The sequence below is a fragment of the Osmerus eperlanus genome, chromosome 4, assembly GCF_963692335.1.
Source record: "Osmerus eperlanus chromosome 4, fOsmEpe2.1, whole genome shotgun sequence".
Lineage (NCBI taxonomy): Eukaryota > Metazoa > Chordata > Actinopteri > Osmeriformes > Osmeridae > Osmerus > Osmerus eperlanus.
In genome coordinates, this window is record NC_085021.1 from 21792900 (window position 1) to 21817914 (window position 25015).

Below are 25015 nucleotides of genomic sequence, written 5' to 3' on the forward strand. Positions count from 1 at the left end.
AGCAACACTCTGCTGGACTCTCTCCTCAGGAACTGTGTTTTGTGCACAAACTCGGTGAACCATGAAATAATAAATGCAATTCTAATAGATTCAGAGGACTCCCAAGGAGAACTGCGACACAGCCCCGTGGGAACAGAGGGGCAGTAAACTGTGTGCGCTAGTGTTAGAACAAACAGGTTCGGAACAAGCGACGTCTACATTTCTCACATCCATGAGTGAACCACCGCCAAAGTTGCAGTTTGTCCACGAGAAGTTTGAAATCAGCTTATCCATAGACTTGAGGAAGTGCAGCACTGTTGAGGTCATAGATGAGAGGGGGCATCTCTCTGGTCTTTTACATGTAAAAGCTTGAAATTACTGGCTAGGCAAGAAAAATTTGATAAAATTTGAATTTTTGCAGCTCCCCAAGTTAATTGAGTTAGTTTTCATTAATGGCAGATTTTATGGTAATTTTGGTTCTTCAGTTAGCAGGCTCTCTGTATGCAGGGGTTAGAAACCAGGTCAAAAGGGATTGAAAAGGGAGAGAGAGAGAGAGAGAGAGGGGTGTTGTAGGGAAATGCTAATGTTAGCGAACCATTAAGACACTCTTTTGAAATCTGTACCAATCATTCAGTCTCTTTGCTTTCAAAAGGCAATCTAGTGTGAATCAATGGTTTTTATGATAAATGAATATTCTAAAAACATAAAATAATTTTTTCTAAAACGGACAAGTTTTCCTATGGCAGGTAAAGTTATGATGAGATTGTTTTGTGCATTATGTGTCACCATATTTTCGGATGTTATACCAATTCAGGGATATCCTACCTTAAAACTCAATAGTACAATTGTTACACATAAAACAAAATGTGAACGACAGTTTAGCACTTCATAGGTCTCTCATCCAAGTGGCAGATTAAACGTTGTAAATGAGCCAATACTGCATAACCAAAAATGTAAACACAGGATGAAAAGCCACAATGAGGATTTGGCAAACAAACAAATGATGATCTGTGTAAAACTGTTAACATTGTGAATATGTGAAGATGTATGGACTTCTGCTCCTTCCACCGTTGGCTTCAATGGCTTCCCGACAGCCCTCCCAAAGTGTTGACAAACAGTGCAACGCACCTGACACACTGGCATCAATCATACGGATGATGAAAATCAACTATCCTCTCCTTGTCACACAATTACAAGTTTTGGATCAACCAACAACAAACCAAACACAACACGTCTCAGTTCTAGCTGTTTTGACTCAATGTGGACCAAAATGATTTGGAGCTTGTTGTGATCTGTAATGTGTTTGTCTGCTCCAAGTACATTCGCCCCCCCCCCCCCCCCCCCCCCGCTCCGCCCCCCCTTCCACAAGGTCCCACATCTACACAGCCGTCTCTCTGCTAGCCTTCAGGTTAGGAGCGGACAGCTGTCTGCGCATTCTAGGTGGGGCCTGAAAGCTGGTTTGGTGGTTGGGATGGTCAGTTTGGTGGTACCGTTGCTGATGACTAGAGAAGCCGGCATCTGGATAGGGCATGGTGTTGTAGTGGCAGGGTTGGTAGGGCTGGGGTTGGGGGTAAGGGTGGGGGTATGGGTGAGGGTGGGGGTATGGGTGGGGCTGCGGAGCCTGGTTTTGGTAGTGGCGGGGCGCGTGGAAGCCCTGAGAATGCCTCCTGTTGTCAGGCTGCTGCAGAGACTCCATGGAGCCGGAGGGTCTCTGGCGGTGGTTGAAGGAGTTGCTGCGGCCTCGCTCAAAGGGTTGTTGTTGCTGGTGGTGGTTGTTGTTCCTATGGTTGTGTCTCTGGCCCTGGCCTTGGCCCTGCCTCGGACCCTGGCCTTGCTCTAGGTCTTTGCTCCGGCGTAGTACGACCGGGCTTGGCAACGGAGGGGAAATCTGGACCACGGGAGGGGGCGGCCTCTCTCTGGACTCTCCGCCCCCCTCCTCCGCCTGGTCCTGGCTGCCCTCCTCCTCCTCCACGGCCTCTTTGGGCACCTTCAGCTCTATGACCTGCTGGTCGGTGATGATGATGTGTGTGCCGGGGCTCCAGGAGTTGCGGTGAGTGGGGTTGCTCCGGAAAGGGAAGCGGAGCTTGCGGTCCTCGGGGGGGATGAAGCGATGGGGGCCGTTCTGCCTGCGGAGCTGCTTGGAGATCTCCTGCTGCTGGAGGTTCTTCAGACGCACCTGCTCCTGACGCATCCACCGCATGTGGCCCCGACGCAGGGTGGAGCCCTCCTCCCCCCCAGCCATTTGATGCTCTGGGTGCTCGCTTTCAGCTCCATCCGCCAAGGGGGGCCTGCCTTCTCTGGGGCTGGGGGTCCGTGCGGTGCTGCCGGGGGGGCTCGCGCCAGGGGACTTGGAGTCGGGGGCCTCCGAGGCGATGAGGGGAAGCACCTTCTCCATCTTCACCATTTTGTTTCTGAGGGCGCGGATCTCCACGTCCTTAATGTTGTTCTGCTTCTTCACCTCGTCCAGGATGTCCTCCAGCTTGTCGATGTGGACCTTGAGGTCGTCCATGTCGGCCACCCCTCCCCCGCCTCCTCCTCCGCCCCCCCGGGGCCCGCTGGGGACGACGTCCTCGATGCGTTCGTCCCCGACCCCGACGGTGTCCCACACGTCCCGCGCGACCGCTCGCCACGAGTCGCGTTCGTTGGGGTCCTTCTTGCTGTAGCTCTCGCAGAGCTCCTTCATCTTGACGATGGCCAACGCCTCGATCTCCTGCCGCGACTGGCGGAAGTCGTTCAACGCCACCTCGTAGCAGATCTCCTTCACCGCCTGGATCTTCAGGTCGGAGATGGTGACCCACTTGGAGTCTTTGGTGATCCGGCGGCGCTGGGGGATCTGGTACATTTTGATTGGCTCTCGTCTTTTTCCGCTGCTGGGTAAACCGCACTTTTTGACTATGGTTTGCATCTTGCTGGGAGGCAGTTTCTCTCTCAGGGAGGTGATCAGTCTCCAGCTCTCCTCACAAGACCGCTTATCTGAGTCATCCCCACTATCAGAGTCTCCGTCCTTGATGGGGGGGGAAAAAAACAGGACACGAACCAAAAAGGTTCCCAACAAAATGGGAGAAATTAAAATGGGGAAATTAAAAGAGGAAGGATGGCTTTTTTTAAAAGATGGATACAGGTATGAATATGCAACATGGGAACTGATAGTCAAGCTTTGAATTATTGGGTGTTTCAATCGCGGCTAACATAACAGACTTCCGATTCATTTATTTTTGGATTACAACTATTTTATAGTGATACAAAATTATGATAAAAACCATTTCTGGAACATATATCATTATTCTACATAATGATGTATGATGAAAATGCAGTCTTGAATCCCACAAGTATAAATCCAAGGTGGAATTGAATCCTTGGACGAAACATTAAATTAAATGATACTGACAGTGGCTTTCATTGACTTTCATTTTATGTTTTCTGATACCCTGACAGTTACTGATAGGTTTATTCTAATGCTGTGTAAATGTGTGTTTAGTGAATGTTTCACTGATGCAAAAACTCTCATTTGACGATGTTCCCCATCTTAAGTTAAAAATAATAAAATTAACCAAATAGGGACATCTAGGCTGGTACTATTCCAAATGTTGCATATTGATATTAAAATGATAAAGCATGACTATCATGATTAGAAACAAAATATCAACAGAAAAGGGGACAGGTGTTGATCTAGGTTCTTCTGACACATATCCCAATTCCTCCTCTTCATTAATTTTAAATCATTTGGGCACTTGATAGCTGGATCCCAAACATGCTGCGAGGCATGCAGAAAAGCAGCTGAATTTTGAAGCAATTACCCACTCGAAGTCCATGGAAAAGTTGCTCTAGTGTTAGCAGTAGGTTAGAAGGAGACAGAAGTGGTCTTGCAGTTTTAGAGGAAAGCCAGTAGACAGAGATGACAGGCAGAAAGGAGGTTAAAGTGTTAATCCACTACACGAGAAAGATGTTAGAATAAAATGCAGTTTCTCATTTTGGCAGACAAGGTACATTACAGATCACAACCAGTTGCAAAAGATGAAAGACTCTGGACTAAGATGGTTCACTTGGCCACTGGTCAATGGTCGATGTCCGTGGGGGTAAAAAAAAAAAAAAAAAAAAAAAAAAAAAAAAACATATTCCAACATCCCAAAGATATTCTGCATATTTTTGCTTCGCAACGCACTTTCTAGAATGCTCGTCAGGATTTTGTTGTTCTACATCCTCTGGGAACAGAGTCTTCAAAGGTCATAGGATGACTGGATGTTTGTGACTGAAATAGGGACATGAGGTGACATGCTTTTGTATGAGGTGAGTGAGAGTTTATCCTACATTTAAATCACCTGAGAATATAAAGCCTTTTGTGACTGACTGACTGACTGCACCAGGAGCAGAGTCTGAGTGCGTGACATCAGCACAGGTGAGGCTAGCAGAGAGAGGTCGCCAAAGAAGTCAATGAGAAACCACATTGTCGCTATCCGTCGGGAAAAAAATTAAAACTACAGCAAGGTATCTTAGTTATTACAATGCATTGTACATGACCAGCAACTGCATTGAAGAGCTGATTACTCAAGACACAACAGGGCAGGAAACTAGAGTAAGAATCTAAACCAAGCAAATCAACAGGCGCCATAACATTGACCATTTCAACAGAAAATCACGGTAACTTAGTCTGAGGCCTGCATTGGATGAGTTAAGAAAACATGCTAAACCATGCAAAAGCAGCAACCTTTCACCCTAAATAGAACCCTGACTCAGTCAATTACTTTCTTTTTTTTTATGACAAGCCAATTTTGTTGTCAGGACTTGGGAGTTGATAAAAGTGGATGAATTCAATCTGAAATCAACCTTTTATTTCACATTCTGCTCTTACAAGTGCTGTTTTGCAGGGTTCAGTTACGTCTAGAAGGGAACGTGGGAACAGGGAAAATAGGAATTTAGAAGCGGGAGGAAGTTTCACAATTTAATTCTTTCTGATTCAAATCGCTGTCGTCAGAATCAGGAATAGGAAATCATGAGGTAAATGATCTTTCTCTATGTAGAACTGGGTGAAGAAGATTTCAAACCTCCATGCAAGAAAAACAGTCATGCGCTAAGAGTAAAAGTGCTCCTCACAAACAGACACACACACACACCTGAAGTGTCTCGAAAGTGTAAGAGCTCATTGTGAGAAATTAGTGCTAGTCAGACTTTAACGGAGCAAGCGAGAAACAAAGGCCCCTCAACACCTAAACTAGCTACTCTTGGTATGGAGGCTAGATCTAACCATTGGAGAACCATGCTTTAACATTTTGTATCCCAATACACGAAAACAACTTGAATGAATATTAACTATAGGATATCAAAGTTACTAAAATAATCAATAACACAAATGCACTGTCCCAAAAACAACCCCTAAGGTCAACCCTATATGGTGTTCCAATCCTCTAAGACAAGTGTTGTGATTCTAGAATCTTGGAGGGTGACTGAGGACTATTCTAGAATCTTAGGGGGTGTGTCAGTGGACTATTCTAGAATCTTAGAGGGTGGACTGTTCTAGAATCTTAAGGCGCAGACTATTCTATAATTCTAGATAAACGAGCACCTACCAGTCTTTGCTGCTCCAGAAGCTGGTCTGCTTCCTCCTTCTCTTTCTTGTACAAGATCTCCATCTCAGTCAGTCTAGACAAATGGCACATAGAGGTTTTAATTAGATAGATGGATCGATGAACAGGAGAATGTGTCCCCTTTGCAAGGAAAGTAATACAATATACCCACTATCCAGGTATTTTATTTTGTCAGTTTTGTACGATATGTTTCAATGCAATTCATTACCATTTTATAAGTCAGAATTTGACCAACTTTAACCTTAACTAATTTAACCTTCAAACTGACTCAAAAGTCAAATTTTCTTGTCTCTTGGGGTCTGTAGACCATCCACCTGACATCTGATATATAAAAAAAACAAAAAACAGCCATTTTGTCCACAACACCCACCTATCCATTTGCATCACCGGGTCAGTCAAATTATTATATATATTTTTTATGTAATTTAATGTGACAGTGTTAAGGGCTCCAGCGTCAGAGACATCTACCTTTTCTCCATCTCCTGCTTCATGTCGATTCCCTGCTTCTCCAGAAGCTCTCGCTGGGCGAAGGTCCAGTCCACTGGCTCCACCGGGGTCTCGGCCGACGGGGTCTTTTCCCGCTCCGCACGCGCCTGCTCCGGGTGGTTGAAGCGGAACACGTGGTTCTTACCCATTATGATGCGATTTCCTGTGACGAGATAAAAAGCGGGAAAACCAGTCAACAGGAGGATGGAGCAAAGTAGGATTCACGGATAAAATTTGGATTTTAAACTTAAATACAACTAAACCCAAAGTTGACCTAAACTTTAAATATACTTTAAAAGGAACATCCGAAGGGATACACACCTGAACGCAGCTGAACCGAAGCCCCGACACGCTTGCCGTTAACGTAGGTTTCCGACCCCTCGCAGGGCACCAACATGACGACGACTACGGAGACAAAGACACACACACACACACACAAACATCCTTAAACTGAAGAAAAAAACACCACTTTGGATTCATCCATGCCAACCTGCAAAACCCACTCCAATTCACAAAGCTCTAAAACATCGAATTAACTAAAAGGACTACAGACTGACAGTTTGTCAGTCTGTAGTCCTTTTAGTGATCGATCGAAAGGTATCTCTTGTAGAATCTACGGCATTAGGCCGAGGCAGCAGTGAACGCTGCATTTCTGAGTGGATGGATGGAAGTGCTAAAGAGTAATTTACATCGTTGACACCAACGCACTCTATTCATGGCGCATGCGCACGCATGCGACCACGGCGGCCGAGCTCGTCTGGTTCACGGAGATCGAGCTCGTCTGGTTCACGGAGACCGAGCTCGTCTGGTTCACGGAGACCGAGCTCGTCTGGTTCACGGCGACCAAGCTCGTCTGGTTCACGGCGACCGAGCTCGTCTGGTTCACGGCGACCGAGCTCGTCTGGTTCACGGCGACCGAGCTCGTCTGGTTCACGGCGACCGAGCTCGTCTGGTTCACGGCGCTACTCACCATGACCGTTGGCGTTCTTCTCGCTGCAGAAGATGCAGTGCTCCTCCTTGATGTGGGCTCCACTCAGGACGATGTCCTGCCGCCTCTCAGCGTCCGCCTGGCCCACCCTGCAAGCACGAGGGAGGAAGCCATTTTAGAGAGAGAGAGAGAAGACCCTCCACCACCCTCGCCTCCTCGTCTTGACGGCGGCCATTTTAGAGAGAGTGAAGCTCCCCTCCCGACACTCTAGCCTTCTCGGCTGCCATTTTAGTCAAGTAGACAGGTCCTCCCTGGGGATCTGGCTGAGTGTTTTATACGCCCTGCTAGCGACACGAGGCACCACTTCAGAGAACCCCCCCAGAGCCACACCTTTCATCTCGGCTTCTGTCTCTCATCGACGTCACCTGCGGCCAATCAGGTAACTCGATACTTAACAGCAAGACGACACAGAGGGGGCAGGGGAGGGCAGGCAGGGAAAGCAGCTCGATGTAAGAAGAAGAAACTCCCTAATGATCAAAGCCAGATGGTCTGCCACCTTTGCTTGATTTCATAAAGACCCTCTGGCGGGATATAAAAGGAGGAGGGTTTCTGTGAAGTGGGCTCCCTAAGGAATTACTGGAAGTTTTTCTAGCACCTCATAGACTGTTGGAGAGAAGGATGTCAGTGCTTCACGGCTACCACGGTTACCTGGTGATTCCGTCTTTGATGTAGTACAGCAGACATTCTGACATCAGGGGGTCCTCGTTCAGGTTCACCAGGTGAGGAGTCTAAACAAGATGGGGAAATCGAGATTTAATTTGAATTTTTTCTACAAAAATTCCGCAAAATCCATTCTTACGACGTCCATAAACTCTCAGCTGTTGTTTGTTTAATCAAATAATCCTAGAGAAAGTGCCGGAAACACATTTTAACACAATTACATTCACTCATTAAGACATCAAGTTAATGAAAGGGTACTAAACTCTAAAATGACTAAACTCATTACACATCTAGTGTCTAAGTTCAAAACACTGTCTGCCAAACAACCAACCTTCTTTGGTGAAAAGACCCCATTTAAGTCTGCAAAGAGATCACAAGGCCTCTTTACGAATAGCTAACCGATGGAGAGGCGGCAGATGAAAGGAGAGAAAGTGAACGAAGGAAAAAGGGAATGAGTGAAATGAAAGACCATGCAATGAAGGAACAAAACTAGCAGTTGTGGAGGGAAGCATTTAGAGGTTGGCTCAAAATTCACCAGTTCCTGAAGTTAACATCTTGATAGACAGCTATATAGGGTGAATACTTGGTAAAGCGGGACACTTTATCAAATATTACTTGGGTCTTGAGCAATACACAGGCCGATTTTCAACTTCATAAAGGTGCCTGATTCTCGAGATAATCAACATGCACACACACACAGAAGACAGAGATTGTTGCCTTCATAGAAGTTTTAAGCTTAAGCACACTTTAACAATATTCACCCTAGTACATTTACAGAAGCCAGAAGTACTAAATGCCAAATTTCCCTCCTCCTCAGTCGTGGCTCGATGTGACAAAATCGTTTTGACGTACTTCTTGTTCTTTTTTTATTCTTGGCGCTGTGATGCCGCTACTGTGGGGGAAGCTAATCAGGAAAGGGGGAGGCGGGGGAGCACCCACTACAGTCCTTTTCAACTCTCTCTCTAGCAGTGGACTGGAGGGAGGAGGGAGCAGAGAAACAGGAAGTGACACTGGAAGTCAGACCAGGGTCCACGAGGTGTTCCATGTCACAGCAACACTGTCCTTAACAGTCGTGGGAACGGCGGGATTTAATGGAAGTCTCTGTAACTAGGTTACGGAGAAGGTGTGCTGTCATAAAACGTGACAATCGCTGTGGAGGTTCCGTTTGTCACGATTCAGTGTCGCTACATCGTGTCTCTCTGCTGAGAGGATTGTCATGACAACACTCACGACTACGAGGAACTACGGAAACAAACAAGGCTCATTCCTAACAATTAACAATCTCTACAAAACGGCTGGGTTTTGGGACCAAAAGGGGTCTTGTAGCTGCACTTGGGGGTCATCTCTAAGTGGAGAGAGAGGGGGGGAGTGGGCGGATTCATCGCATCACCATGTGATTCAACAAACCTTCTTGGTTGGGAAACTATCGAACTGCTCGTCCAATAAGGACGCTGGCATGTCTGGTTGTAGCTGAGTGTAATCATGGAGAGGAAGTAGCAGACAGATCAGGGGAGAGGGATCGAAGGAAAGGAAATAAAAGGAAATAAAATGTAAATGAATGTGTGGAGGAGCCAGACAGAATGCATCTCCCAGAGACTGAACCTGCACAGGGTGGATGAGGAAACCATGGAGACGGCAGGAGAAGTCTAAACAGAAACAGATCACTTATGTGTGTGTGTGTGAGTATATGTGGGTGTGTGTTTGAGTGTCAGGGATGTTCCCTGTCTAGACTCTGCCAGGGTTTTACCTTTTTAGGAGAGAAAACTCCCAGAGTGCCTCCGTCTTCGCGTATGGCCACGCCCATCTCCGCCAGCAGGGCCTCTCTGAGGAGGGAGACCAGAAACATTTAGATTAGAGTCACAACGAACGTGACGGCCCGTTTAACGTAACCATAACACAGCCCTGCAGTCCCAGAACCGTGTCATCGCTTCAAGCCCTCCGACACTAAACCCAACATTTAAACCTGTGACAGCTCCCAGCTAAACAGTGCGGACTAGGATTAGAGGGCAGGGTGTAATGTCCGGCGTGACTGTGGTGTCAGCTGCCGTACTAAGGTGCCACAGCGTATCTGACGACAGGTAAAGACGAGGTTTCTGGCGGGAAAACAGACGTCACCTGGCGTGTAGCAGGGACTAAGATTGTCACCTGGCGTGTAGCAGGGACTAAAATTGTCACCTGGTGTGTAGCAGGTACTAAGATTGTCACCTGGCGTGTAGCAGGGACTAAAATTGTCACCTGGTGTGTAGCAGGGACTAAAATTGAGGTATGCTGTGTGGTAGTATTATAGTGGTATGCACCGTCATGGAGGTACTGTATATAGTATAGGTATATATACAGGTTCCTATGTAGATTGAAGGATCCTGTACTGACCCCTCAACTTTGACCCCGTACCTTAACCCTCCATACTGACCCCTCAACTTTGACCCCGTACCCTAACCCTCCATACTGACCCCTCAACTTTGACCCCGTACCCTAACCCTCCATACTGACCCCTCAACTTTGACCCTGTACCCTAACCCTCCATACTGACCCCTCAACTTTGACCCCGTACCCTAACCCTCCATACTGACCTCTCCATGCGGATCGCCTCGGTCTTCCTCAGCTTCTCCTCCCAGGTCTCGTTGAGCTCTGCAATGATCTTCTCTGATTCCTGGAAAAAGACGTTTGAAACAGTAAGTAAATGTCATAAATGCATAAATTCATAAATGTCCTTAAATAACTATATTTATATATACACACACACACACACATCAATATTCATATTGCATTGAAAAAATAATGACGTGCTAACGTTATACTATCAGGACTGTGATACTTCTGCTTTAGTTTTGATACAAGGTCCCCTAGCAGCAGGGTCTGCGTAACATTAGTGTTAGCATTAGCATTAGCATGAAAGCAATGTGTCCCACACACAGGCCACAGTGTCAACACTGAAGGAAACACCGGAAACAAGAGTATTCAGTGCGTTCCCTCCTCCTCTTCTGATAATCTGACATTGTCCTCAAGTAGAGTGTCCCCTGCTGACCATCTGTCAGAGCATGCCGGAAGCACGAGCACTAAGCTGTTCTCCTGGCCGAGTGAGGGGTTAAGAATCTGCCCATCTGCTGTTCTGGATGTGGACGTCGTCTTGTGACTGATGTCCTGATACGAGTTGTGTTAGATTGGATTGATGTTGAAGTATGCAGGAGATATTGGATTAGTTCTTCTTAACTTGTTGTTATTGTGTAATACTGTCAATAATGGTTAGCCTGACCCAAGTTGACATGAATACGACCCTGGTCGCCCTGCGTCAGAGGATAGGAAGACCAGGAGATTTTACAGAAAATACCCTTTCCTCTCACTTTTGGAGAGGACATTTCTTTTCCTAACACAAAATAAAGCGTTACTTTGTTTGAGTGAAACACAACATTGAAAGTTCTCAACGCTGCTGGTTGGATGAATGTAAATAATGGACGATGCATCAAAGAATTGTGTGTATATATTTAACTGCTGGGATTCAAAAGGTGGTGCGTAACGGAGGATATTCTTAAGCCTTATGCTTAATAGCCACAGAGACGAGGTCTATTTTTGTTCAATTTCCTCCCTATCTGCGTCGATTCCTGACGTCATTGGATGACAAGATAGACTGGGCACCACGGTAGCCATGGAAACTGGCTGCGAGTTACCACCCTATTTGCTCCCTCATCAACAGCGTGAGAGGATGTGAGTGTGTGTGAGTGTGTGTGAGTGTGTGTGAGAGAGAGAAACAGTGAGAAAGCATGCTAGTGATAATAATACAACGTAATAAAGCTTTATAATAGTCTATTCTGATAGCGTTAGATTAGGATATTCTGATAGTGTTAGATTAGGATATTCTGATAGCACAGCATCTAGATGCGAGAACAGAAAGCCATTCACTTCCTTTAAAAAACCTGAATATATTATATAGATTACATTTTATATATCTTAACAGGAGCACTGTCCCAGTAACGTCCCGAAGTGCAAATGAACCGTCCCAAACTGAACTTGACCTGTCCCAAAATGTAAATTCTTGTGTTTTTGCATATTGACATTCTGACATGCGTCTAGGTAATTTGCAACACTATTTAAGAAATCCATAGTCGTGGGGCTCAAATCAATGTCAAAATTTCAATGTGAATATATACACAATAGAATACACAATTTTCCTGCTTGTTTCATGGTGTGGATAATACAATTCTTGGTGTGGCTGTAGAAAAAAAAAAAAGTTTCTAAAGGTTTTGGGAAGAAAGTATCTAAAGGTTGAAAATGTATTTTATATTATTGTAAATTTTTTGGGAGGGGAAAAAACAATGTGAAAAAAAGGTTTAAAAAATATTTTCTACAAAACATTTCGAAAAGTTGAAAATATATTAGCGATTTTTTTTCTAAAATAGGTTTGCATCATTGACAAGTACTTGATGCGGACTCTACTGTAATATATTGTACTCTGCTTTACTGCACTCTGTTTTAGGCTTCTCGGTTATCTCCCCTCCTCCTCAATGTGTGTGAAAATATATATATATTTTTTTTGGCAGTGGCTGTGGTCATGGGCGTATGCAGGGTTTGAAAAATACAGAGGTCCAAAAACTAAGCTTGCTAGCGGGTTGGAATTAATATCAGCTGGTAGCTAGCTAGTTTACTCATGATGTCACTTTTTGATGAAGCGCGACCTCGCATTGTGGAGCAGCGCATAACACATAACAGCGCTCGTAATGTGAATACATTTATCATAGTCTATGGAAGTTAAGGGAATTTTAACCTAGAGCTAAACGTGATTATATGTTTCAGCCGCCTTGTGTTTAAATGTGTTGAACCACTGGTGTGTGCATTTTATATTGTTATGGTCTATCGTCCCACAGTCGTCCCAAAGTCTGTGTTGAACTGTCCCAGACATCTAGTCTGTGTTGAACTGTCCCAGACATCTAGTCTGTGTTGAACTGTCTCAGACATCTAGTCTGTGTTGAACTGTCCCAGACATCTAGTCTGTGTTGAACTGTCCCAGACATCTAGTCTGTGTTGAACTGTCTCAAACATCTAGTCTGTGTTGAACGTTCTCAAACATCTAGTCTGTGTTGAACTGTCCCAGACATCTTTTTCATCGTCCCTGGGACGACGGGACAACATTAATTTAGAGTCCTGAGCACTACTCTGCATAACTTGCAGCTGTGAACAAGTGGGGCCAAAATGTACTTTAAGAACAGGGTGGAAAGTAAAAAAGATGGATGGATATGGGATACTATGTTTTACCTGAGGGTGATTGGGAGACTGGCAGGGTAAACCGGAGCACACCCACGTTTTCATGACCACAGTGTTACACACTTCTTTACTACCAGTTCCCAAATTTCCTATGAGAGTATTCTATGAGGAGGTGGTATATTCTCCACTACACCACCGATGCAATGTATTGCATCAATAAAGTTGTCTGAATCCGAATGTGAGAGTTCTTCAGGTCTCCACGACTACACCACTGGGGGGGGGGTCGCTGCCGCGGCGACTAACGGGTAACACGCTCGTACCTTGAGTCTCTCGATGGCCTCTTCTCCTCCGGGCGTGGACATGATGCGCTCCTGGATGCTGGTGACAGACTGCAGGCCCACCTGGCTGCACAGCGAGCCAGAGGATGGGGAGGCAGTCAGGGAGCCAATAGGGGCTGTGGAGAAATGGCCAGGGCGTTGGTTCTCTGAGGATAGTAAGTATCTATGCTTATTGTTGTGTATGTCTTTTAGGTCTGAGCGAAGAGAAGAGAAGGGAGAGAAAGGGGGGGGGGGAGGGGAGGCAGGAGAAAATGGAGATTGAGAAGGGAGGGGCCGGGAACAAGGGAGAGGCAGAAGATGAAAAAAAGGAGGGGGGTAAAAGGACAACATAATGAAATAGGGAGGACAGAGATGGGGAGGGAGGGAGAGAGAGAGAAGGAAAGACTAGTGTAAGACACACGTTGCACATCAAAGGTTTACGACAAGAAACCACTAAACTGAACAGTTAAACACAGAAGGGCAGTTTTCACTACAGGCAACTTCAAATTGAAATACGTCTGTTTACAGATTTGTCGTACGTTTGTATCTTATACGGTATCTTTATCCTTCTATATATTTTATAGAGAGTTCTGTCTATAACAGAAGATAATATTAGGATTAGAAGTACCGTTTGAGACATCTTTGATGGCCAAAATCCGTGAAATGGTTTCATATAAACTGAATGTATTCTTGGCCGGTGAGCGAAAGATACACAAAGGCCATACATGGACATTAAATCCATGGGTGAAAACTGCTCTTATTGTAAGGACTGAGAGAAGGGAGAGAGGAGGCAGGCTAGGAGGGTATTGGAGGCTAGAGGGATACCACGAAGCTAGGAGGCAGCTAGGAGGAGGCCAGTAGGAGGCTAGGAGGAGGACAGGCAGCGTGAAGAGGAGGTGATGGAGACACATGCTGCCACGGTTCAGCCACAATGAGTGAAACTTTGACTTAACCTTAAACACACGCTTATGAACGTTATGATGCACACACTCACTCTGAGACATAGAATCCTTCCTAAATGTTGGTTTCTTTTGAGAAAATAGTAGTTTAGGTGAGGAGAGAGTGCTCTCTTAACCTCGAAGAACAGCAAAATGAGGCAGATCCTAAAAAAAACTTAGCTTGAGTAGCTACTAATGGAACATTAATAATTTGCAAAATGATGACTGAATATTCCCAAGATGAGCAGAAGTCTGGATGCTTACATTTCCTTGAACTTCTACTGCTGGTCCTTTTTTAATGATTTATAATTCATAAAACTAGGGAGGCATCAGGGTAAGTCTCTACGTTCATTTGGTTTTATGATAACAGATGTACATTCAAAATCAGAGCCAAATGTGGCTTGGCGAATATCGACAGTCTCAGACAGAAAATGAAGACAGAAAATGTGTAGTTACCGGGCAGCTTATGATAGGGTTTACAAACACCATGTAGAAGAGGAGGGGGAAGATTTAGAGAGAGGGTAGAGAAGGGACACCGCTAAAACAAACTCTAGCCACTTCATAACAACCAACAGCCACTCAATGCTAACAAACCGTCTAGATATTATACCTCTAGTCTAGGCTGGCTACTAAGAAATGTGAGTGCATGCACCTTTCCACTTGTTGCTCAAAGCTTCAGTTTGAAATAGTAGCTGCAATCTAAAGTCTTGAATATTGTCACCTGCAATTGATTATAAGTGAAAGAAAAACACCACAAGCTTCATTGTTAAGAAAAGAAGAGAGGTTTCAGAGAGACAGGTAAAGTACAAAGATGATGTGGTTGTAGAGGAGGAAGACAGACATATTATTCAGATGAGTTAGGAGTTAAGGCCCGTTCACACCAAGGACAATAACTGTATTTGCGTCCACACCAACCGTGACTATTTGCTTCCCGCAACGTTGTCTTCTATTTCAAATGCGCGGGCGCTTTAAATTCGGATGGATTCTGATTGGTTGTCAGTGTTTTATAGTTCATCAGCTGGAGAAAAATAATCGTTTTTGGCTATATAGTTCTCTTCCTTAGTGTGCACAGGCCTTTAGTTATAATATTCTAAGCAATTCCCAACCTTTTCAACTTCGCGGCCCACTTGTATAGCTGAAATATTTTTGCGGCCACCCAACACAGTATCCCTTCACAAGGCCAGGTCTAGAACTTACGGTGAAGTTAGAAACGTGACTTTTAATAACCAGATCAAGTTGTTAACCATTGGCTATTTCTCTCTTAACCCTACACTCAGATTTTCCGGCTTCGTGTTTTAATTTTTTTTACTCGACCGATAACAGATCGCCCTCACGGAGATCTCTCCAGTTTCCTGATTTTGTTTAGAAACTGAGAAAGACATTATCCATAGGGAACAAATATGACAGAACAATTATTTATGTGTTAACATTAACGACTGGCAAGCAAGGTGACAATCAGATAATGAACGTACATTATAGTAGCTAGAAATGGTTAGCTAGCTAGCCTACTTAGTTTAACGTTACTGCTCAAATCCGGCATTGGATATCTAGCCTAGCAAGTAGCTAGTCGTGATAGCCAATTTTAGTGTGTGAGTTAGATAAACTTTAGCTTCATAATTGTCGATGTAGCTCAAAACTATTTGAACCCCTTTTCCCTCTTGCTTGAAGGGGCAGCAACATAGAATCCTATATACATCGTTAATCGTCATTTTGGGAAGATAACCTGAACCTCCTGTAAAAAAACTGCATTTTGTGTGCAAGAACGAACGTGACTTGCTACCAGAAGTTGTTGACATGGCTTGTGCAATCTGCGGAAGTGATGTGTGCCTAGTGGGCGTATGCAAGTTAATGCGAAAATGGCTACCATCAATGTGCCAAGCGTAACTAGTGGCGTTTCGGTCATTATGAATTTAAGGCAAAGTGTCGTTTAAATTGTGTACGAATTTTAAGAATAATTTACCAACAGTATATATACATTCATATTATAGTTTTCATTGGTTTGGCGGCCCAATTGCATACCCTTGCAGACAACTAGTGGGCCGCGTCCCACAGGTTGGGAATCCTTTTCATGAGGATGTGAGCCTGCAAACGATTCTACCTCACCCGCATCATTAAAATCAATAAGAAAACCAAGCTTCAAGCGCATGCTAGGCTAATGACATGCTAACTCTACCCGAATTAGCACATTTTACAATGCTTATTGGTCAGGGAATCCATCTTTTAACGCGAGCATTTTGTTTGTGCATTTACATGCAATGCTGGGGAAGCTGATTCAAGGGACAGTATGGGGGGAAAAGCAATGATTAGCTGTCAGTAAGCGCAAAAGTGGGATTAAGCGATAGGTGATGCAAGGCCACAAATACACACATTTGCTTCCACTTCCTGGGCAATCATCTCCCATAGAGTCAACTGAGGGGAATCAGGAGAAGATTAGGAGGGTGAGAGGTCATTCTGTACCAGAAAAATGGTACAGGGAGGAACATTTTTTTAAAGGCATTTCTCAACGCTAAGAGACAATGATGAGGATGCGACGAAATGACTGAAATTAGTGCAAGGTTATTAGATTCTAATTAGATAGAAGCATCAGCTAGGTAAATAGGGATTAATGGCACATTACGTTATTAATGTGACAATGAGTTAAGCCTCTATTTTACTTAATGAGCGATATCCATCCGTGTATGTGTGGCAAATTAGGTACTTATCTTCAATCTAAAAGGTCATGCCATTCCAATTACACGGCATGTATAAATTCAATATTCTGGTTTTCTGTTCATATTTTCTTTCGAACGTTTCCAATAAAGAGGTAATGGACACAGATATGGGTGGATGAATGAACGACAGAAATGAGACAAGAAAGAGCGAAAGAGAGATAGCTTGTGGTGGGTACCAGGGAAGAGAACAAGTTTCCCGGAATGTCTGTTGTGTGGACTCCGTGACAGCAGGGGGCGCTGTGACGTGCTGACTTACTGTCCAGGATATCGCCCAGGCCCTGAGCTTGAAGCAGTTCCTTCAGTCGCTGCACCTCGTCCTTCAGATCGCGCACCAGCTTGTTGTTGGGGTCTTCATTGATCACGGCGTTACACTTGATGTTCTTAGCCCGGTCAGCATAACTGCAGGTTAAACGAGAGGGCAGAAAATCATGTAGCTCAGTGGTTACAGCATTTGACTTCAGATCAAGAGGTTGTAGGTTCACCCCCCCCCCACCCCCCACCCCCCCACCCTCTTGGTTAAAAGACTCTGCTGAATGACCTTCATAAATACTATTATTAATACGATAAGCCAGGCAGATGAGTTGACCTCTATTCAGGTGAGTTGACCTCTACTCACCGTAGTGTGCTGAGGGTTTCGTCATAGTTGATGTCGGCAGGACTGAGCGCCGCCACCATCGCCGTCCGGGAGTTTCCACCTGGGGAGACGGGGTCAGCGGAGGGTCATTCGTGTGACCCGGAGAGCACCAAGGTCGTTCCCCTCAGTCTTCAGCACACGGTGGATCAATAAACGGGGCTTAACTGAGCCGAAACGGCGTGCTTACAGAACAGGTCTCCGATTGGAATTTACTTCCGTGAAGCCCCGAAACAAAAAAACATTTTCAAGCTGTGAGGCTTCGAGCGAGCAAACAGACCATACACCGTTTGATCTTGAATGATTTGATTCCGCAGCGTATGGGAATGTGTGTTCACGGCGATATGGCTGCAAGGGGAGTTAATACATATATATGCACTAAGACCTATGGGATCCACTCGACTTCAGAATCCCTGAGAGCCGAGATGAAGAAGGGATGGTCTCCCTTGTCTAGTTACTTTGATGTACGGCTAGCTTCCACAGCAGCATCTCCTAGTCTGGCAGTAACATCACTTCCTGTTTCTCTCCCCCCACGGATGTTCTCGTCTTCACAGTCAGGCAGGCGGACAAATGTGGGGTGCCGAACCGTGACCTAATGTACATTAGTGTCACCTTAGTGTCACCTGCATCCTAATTTCAGATGGCTGAGCGGTTAGGGAATTGTGCTATTAATCAAAAGGTTGCCGGTTTGATTCCCGGCCGTGAAAAATAACGTGTCCCTGGGCAAGGCAATTGACCCTACTTGCCTCGGGGGGAATGTCCCTGTACTTACTGTAAGTCGCTCTGGATAAAAGCGTCTGCTAAAATGTAAATGTAATATATTTCTCACAATAGATGCAGGAAATGCATTTCTGTGAATCGTAGCATCTTACCCAGGTTCTCCCTCAGCAGCCAGGTCAGAACCGAGTCTCGGTACGGGATGAAGTCAGACTTCTTCTTCTTCTTGCTCTGCGACCAACGGAAAACAGGCGTTAAGACCAGAACTTCAATCAATCAATCAATATTTATTTATAGAGCTAGTTTAAAAACAAACACGGTTGACCAAAGTGCTGTACCGCCAGGGGCGTAGCCATAAAAATAAAATAAATAAAAATACCTCAGAAAAATTATGCACTGGGTGCACATCGCAAAGTTAAAAAACTGAAAAGATGCCTATATATATTTTTCTAGGACTACCCAAAAATATTATTCTGGCTACGCCCCTGTGCTGTACAGGATGTAAAATAACAGAAAACAAAGCAAACAATGGAGGTTTTAAAAGATTTACAGTAAAATAAATATATATATAAAATAGTACACAATGGTTAAGGAATATTAGAAGCCAGAGAGAAGAGGTCAAGTCAGTCATAACTCATGAGTGCCGTAACTCATTGGTAACCCATGGCGACAGCAGAAGAGATGTGGAATGAGACTGAATGGAATGTTTTCCTGCTAAAACAGCTGAGGCTTCATATTCTGTGGAGCAGCGCCAAATTATATTTTCGTTTTATAAGTGTTTTTAATAAGCCTGAGAAGAGTTGATGTTTTCTACATCTCACGTAATACATGAAAGCCTAAAGCATGGAAGGGCGAGAAAAACAATTGTGACTTGAAAAAGATGGAGTCAGGTGGCTGAGCGGTTAGGGAATCGGGCTAGTAATCTGAAGGTTGCTGGTTCGATTCCCGGGCGGTTGGGAACTGCCCGGGAATCGTTGTGTCCTTGGGCAAGGCACTTCACCCTACTTGCCTCGGGGGGAATGTCCCTCTACTTATTCTAAGTCGCTCTATATAAGAGCGTCTGCTAAATGACTACATGTAAATGTAATGTAAAAAGATGGAGTCAGTTTGGACGGAGGCAAGAAAGCCTTGGGCCTTCAAGTGGATTAGACGGTTATAGTTGATCTTCTAAAGAATTTACCTTGCTGGTACAGTTATCCTGGGTAGGCAAGCATTATCAGGAAGAGAGAACGAGAGTGAGAGAGAGATAACAGAAGGATAGACAACGTTATGAATGCCCTGCTACAAACACACATTCCTTGAAAGGAGAGGGAGGGAGAGAATAGAAAGGGGAGGAGAGAAAGAGAGAGAGAGAAGAAAAGAAACAGACAGGGGAGGGTTGCAGAGAAAGGGAGGGAGGGACAAAAAGGAGGAGAGAATGAAGAAGCTGGAGATGAGCAGTACTCACCACCTCGGCCAGGGCAGATATGACTTTCCCTAACGTGGTCAGAGACTTGTTGATGTTCGCCCCCTCCTGAAACCCAAAGATAAAAAGGGTTGAGAGAGCGACAGATCCGTCAGAACACACAACAATCCTTTTTTTAAGATGGGATAACCACGGTAACAGTGATGCACAGCTAACTTTGTAGCTAACTAAATGTATCTATTGTGTATCATGTGTGTGACCACACCATATTTGGGCTGTCCCCAAAAAATGATATGACTTTTTGAAAGATTTTTTTTTATTTAATAAAATCTGAATGTCTACAGATATCCATTCCCAGTGGCTGGTGACCCAGCGGATCACCTGATTGAACTTGTTTGCAGCACGGTCAACTTACCTTTAACCTGGTCCCTGTGGCCCCAGTGGAGTCAGCTCGCTCACTGCCTGCCAAGTCCACCAGGCTGATTTTGCTGACCTGAGACAAAAAGTAGAGACAGCATTAATATGAACCCCACAAACTCTGGTTGACAACATGACTGATGACACTACTATCGATTCTCTTTATCTTTAGACTGCTTTAGCTCAAAGCAGTTCCCAACATACATTTTAAAACTTGAACGTGAGTGACAGGGAGAGCAAACAAAAGAATGCTGAGCAATTTAAATACAAATTTCAACTGTTGAACAAAGGAATGTCTCCACTGTGAGATCGGATGTAGTATCGCACAACAATAGCCCTGTGTGAACAATAACAAGAGTTTCCTTTGTGTCTCCCCACAAGCAGAGGAAACTGAATCCTAAAATACCTTTTCTTTCCCCAGACCTCCACCAGCCCAGAGCAACATAGCAGACAGAAGCCTGGGCATGAGGAGGGGGTGTTGAAGGGATTAAATAACATGCAGGTCCAGCTGAACGTTATTTCTCACTGAAATTATGTGAGAAATTCTCACTGAACGTGCAAAGACAATTATGTGTTATCGCTATCGTGGCCAACCGAGATTACTTTCTCTCTCTCTTGAACGAGGAGAGAGCCGTGAAGCAAAGGGCCCAGCCTAAGTGGGACGCACACTTAAGTTTGGGTTCCACAAACCTTTTCTGTTGACACTTCCGTCTCGTTGTCGTGTTTCTTCTGAGTGAAGACGATGGTGAACACAGCGTGGGACCTGCTGCTGGTCTCATTCATGTTAGTGGCTGCCACCGTCCTGAACAGAGTTTACACACACGCGCGAAGATCGTAACCAAGTTTAATTTAAGAGAGGGGTTTTGCCTCCTGAATGAGATAGGACTGAGGGAATATTGATACTACTGGTTCAAATAATCTAGTATTTTTGTAATAAACGCTTCAATGTCCCCCACAAACATGATGGATCTTAGCAATACGGCTATTATTCGATTCCCCAAATATACAACGCACACGATACTGGGGACATTAAATCAAATTGTCTATAATAGCAAGGATTTCTTATAGCTTTCTTACCACAACATTTACAGCGCATTGACAGGAAATTCTCTGATTGACACTTCCATGACTAAGCCTTAGTGGCAGTCGGAATGGAGGTGACTGGCACAAGACTAATATGAGGAGAGGTAGGCCATGCCGACAAGGGCACACACACAACCACACAGGCGTACGGCCTGCCCAGGAGGATACAACACTGGGGAGAGATGGGCCTTACACGCCAAGTTCCACAAATAAGCCTTCTGAGTCAGCAGAGCCCAGCAGATTAAGGCAGAGTTCACTCCTTAGCACGAGACTGTGCACTCAGGTGGCACACACCTAACTGACACACAGCAACTATACACACACATCCCAAGGGAAAACCCTCAATCTGTGTAGCTAAAATTAACCTAGGCCAAGCATCCCTAATAACAACCAACCGGTTTGTAGTTCCACCAAACCAGCCGTACACTCTAAAGTAGGACTAAACCCATCAACAAACAAACTAAGATGTAATTTTCCTGAACCAATCATTCTCCTAGACAATAGAGATCTTGTGGATGTCCTCATGCACTGGGGATTGGGATGGTTCTAGAACATCCTTGAACCAAAGATCCTCTCCCCTTCCACCCTCCCCCTCCCCTTCTCTCCTCTCCCTCTTCTATCCTCTCCTCTCCCTCTTCCCCCCTCTCCTCTCCCTCTTCTATCCTCTCCTCTCCCTCTTCCCCCCTCTCCTCTCCCTCTTCTATCCTCTCCTCTCCCTCTTCCCCCCTCTCCTCTCCCTCTTCCCCTCTCTATCCTCACCCCCCATCCCTTCTCCCTCCACTCCATCCCCTCATGACTGGACCCTTCCAGAAGCTAACCTGGCCTTGTTGCCAGCGTCCATGAGGTCAGCGATGTCTGTGTAGGAGGTCACAGCCAGCTTGGACAGGTCTTCCACGTAGGGCCCCAGCAGGGGGTGCTCTCGCACCCGCAGGTTCCCTTTGTTCTTGGGGTTGAGTAAGTCCCGCACACGCTCACAGTAGATCTCCATGTAGCTGACCTAGAAGCAATCGCATTACAGCGTTAGGGCATCGGAGTGGACACCGGGGGTACAGCACACTGAATGGCTGAGAACAAACCCGGACAGGTGAACATTCTAGAACACTGTTGGTCAGGATCAGGCTAGCATGGCTGGAGCTACACTGGTTAAGCTACGCCGGCATTGATTTCGTTTTTAGGGGGGGATCGTAGTTTGAGAAATGATTATGTTACCATCGTTATTTGAGCTGGAGTGGGGGGGGGGGGGGGGGGGAGAGCCAGATCCAAACTGAAGAGCAACATAGTTATGAAACCTCCGTGTGAGCCAACAGCCTCCTGCTGAATCTAAAACGGAATCACACCTACTCTGTTTGGTCTTTAGAGTTTCAGAGACTTTCATTTGATGCCGCTTTAAGTAAACATGAGGGGACTGGCTGAGGTGTTCTTCTGCTAGAACGTTGCTAGGGACACCCCTCCCTCCTCCTCCTCCCTCTCCCCCGTCTTAGTCTGGCGACTAATGTGATGGAGGGCTACTATTATCAGAGAACAGCGAGGCGCTGCTTTGCCAGGTATCTGAGATGACTCATCACTGGACGGGTTTTATCGGGACGCCGAGGGTGGGAAAGAGAGGCGGAGGAGGAGTCAGACTCCAGGAGAGGACGTGGGACTCACCTCCACGGAGTAGGACAGATCCCCTTTGTTGCTGTCATTGATCTTCTCAAAGAGATCTTCACAGAGCTGAGAACACACAAAGAGACATTGTTTTACAGTCAAGAAAGGAAAGAGAGAGACGAGAAGCAAACAGAAGTAGATCGGAAGGTAGATGACCCGTTTCTGAATGCTGTAAGCTCACTGACGTGTGAACATTCTAGAACACAGACAGGTGAACAATCTAGAACACTGACAGGTGAACATTCTAGAACACTAACAGTCGAACATTCTAGGGCCAATGCCGTGGTTCACAGAGGTCGTACCAGGGGAATGATTCCTTCCTGCCCATCCTCCTGCTTGCCCATCATGGTGTAGGACTTGCCAGCTCCGGTCTGGCCGTAGGCGAAGATGCAGACATTGTAGCCTTCGAAGGCGTGCTGCAGCATCTCCTTACCGATGTCATTGAACACAAGCGTCTGTGAGGCGAAGCAGGGGTCTTCGATCTGTAAGGAGCAATAAATAAATAAACGATGGATCACACAACATCGTCACACACATGTAGCCCTACAAATGGCTTGTTTTGGTTGTTAGTTAAAGAATATAGCTTTGTCCAAATGAAAATCGGCTATGTTGGCAGCCATTTTGGGGAAAAGATAGAAAGCTAGGAGGAAGATATGCAGGCTTGTTTGTGTGAATGAATGTAACAATATGAAATATTACCAAAGGTATTCTGTATACATGTCAACACGCAACAGAACAGAAAGAACTGCTCTTACTTCCAGGAAGACCTACTGGGTGGGGGTGGGGGGGACATACCGTAGTGTGTGACCAGTAAGAGTAGTCGAAGCTGAAGTTCTTTGCTGGTTCCTTTGGGTTTTTGGGGTTGAGGATGGCTGTTGGGGAGAAGACAAACACATTAATTTCACAGCTTTTCACTGTTAAAATCCCAAACAAACAAAACCACAGTGAATGGAAAAGAGTGATGACGCTCACATCCACGTTCTCACACTTTCACCTCAAATGCAACTACAAATTGACAGGGGTTGAAAAACAGCAGTCCCTTGTTTTGAAAGGAAAATATACAGTGTTTCGTCCAAGCAATGTTAGTCTAGCTCTGGTAGCCCCAACAATATAAACAACAACATCTTTCTGCACTGTGGATGTTTGGGCATGGTTGAGAAATCCCTCATATTTTTCTGTTCTTGCCTTTATGAATCAGAGCAGAGATAAAAACAGATATATTTAGAAACATCAGACATGCAGGCTGACTCTGAAAACCTCACGAGACTTTGAGTCGTTTAGCTTTTGTAGAACTGAAACTGACAGCCTGGGCTTCACAAATAAGGAAATCTGTCTCAACCAATTCAGGGACGTTGCTTTGGAGGAGAAAACCCCACTAGTACTAGCTTTTCTATTCATTAAACACAAGTTGGGGAGGACAGTCAGAATGCTGACGATGTCATGTACCCCCCCCCCCCCCTCTCTATACACACACACGACCATCAGCTGTTGTTTCGGTGCATATGGCTGGACAATGATGACACAACATTACTCCCCCACCCAGCCATCCGGCCCTCCCCTCCCTCAGGCCACACTGACATTTCTTAATGGACAAGAATCTGCAGCCATGCCTGGCATGTTGTCCCTCTCAACCATGCTAGCTAGTCCCACCGGTACAGATGTCCCAGCTTTCCACAAGGTGGGGGGGGGGGCAGAGGAATGTGCTGTAGGATATTTGTAGATATTAGCATCCCAGTTGTTGCTGAAAGCACCCGCCTCATCCCTTCCCTCCCATACCCTCCCACTCCCCCCATACCCTCCCACCACCCTCCATAACCCCACCTCCCCCCATACCCTCCCCCCATAACCCCACCACCCCTTGACAGATTGCGCCCCAGTTGGCTTGAGCCGTCCTGTTAGAGTTCAGGCCAATCTACAGAGTTGGCAACAGCAGCGCAGACAAACGCATACCTCCGCCATCAGAGAGAGAGGAGTGGAGAGGGGGGGGGGGGGGGGTGGAGGACGAGAGGAGGGGAGGAGGGCATGTGGAAAAAAGAGGGATAGACTGACTGGAGCAACGGGTGTGCTAGGCCTAGCAACGCTCCAAACAGACCGGCAACAGCAACCATGGCATGCTGGGGAAAAACCCATCCAGTCATATTCATGGATCCCATAGCAGGTTTAACATGTCCTGTTCAGGCATTAACGGTCCTTTCTTCATTCTGTATTATGTCCCCTAATCTGCGTGACACACCAGTAATGAGCCCTTGTGCTTGGAA

General features: G+C 45.5%; 1 protein-coding gene across 13 annotated transcripts in view; it reads right to left on the reverse strand.

Annotated features, from left to right (window-relative positions):
* kif1b (kinesin family member 1B) overlaps positions 1 to 25015 on the reverse strand; it is a 71635-nt gene that overhangs the window by 26511 nt on the left and 20109 nt on the right. For 6 of the 13 annotated variants that reach the window (XM_062460272.1, XM_062460269.1, XM_062460281.1 and 3 more), the window contains exons 3-21: positions 23553 to 23629; positions 23060 to 23239; positions 22758 to 22823; positions 21929 to 22107; positions 20718 to 20829; positions 20026 to 20103; positions 19653 to 19718; positions 18361 to 18436; positions 17474 to 17552; positions 17114 to 17256; positions 16514 to 16555; positions 13212 to 13423; positions 10266 to 10345; positions 9443 to 9518; positions 7684 to 7763; positions 7018 to 7124; positions 6369 to 6452; positions 6030 to 6210; positions 5544 to 5616 (exon numbers count right to left, since the gene is read on the reverse strand). In XM_062460272.1, the coding sequence (XP_062316256.1) occupies positions 5544 to 5616; positions 6030 to 6210; positions 6369 to 6452; positions 7018 to 7124; positions 7684 to 7763; positions 9443 to 9518; positions 10266 to 10345; positions 13212 to 13423; positions 16514 to 16555; positions 17114 to 17256; positions 17474 to 17552; positions 18361 to 18436; positions 19653 to 19718; positions 20026 to 20103; positions 20718 to 20829; positions 21929 to 22107; positions 22758 to 22823; positions 23060 to 23239; positions 23553 to 23629 (1991 nt within the window). Of the gene's footprint in view, positions 1 to 1323; positions 2984 to 5543; positions 5617 to 6029; positions 6211 to 6368; positions 6453 to 7017; positions 7125 to 7683; positions 7764 to 9442; positions 9519 to 10265; positions 10346 to 13211; positions 13424 to 14798; positions 14868 to 16513; positions 16556 to 17113; positions 17257 to 17473; positions 17553 to 18360; positions 18437 to 19652; positions 19719 to 20025; positions 20104 to 20717; positions 20830 to 21928; positions 22108 to 22757; positions 22824 to 23059; positions 23240 to 23552; positions 23630 to 25015 lie in introns of those variants that run through there. The other 7 variants (XM_062460274.1, XM_062460276.1, XM_062460277.1 and 4 more) reach the window with 5 other exon arrangements.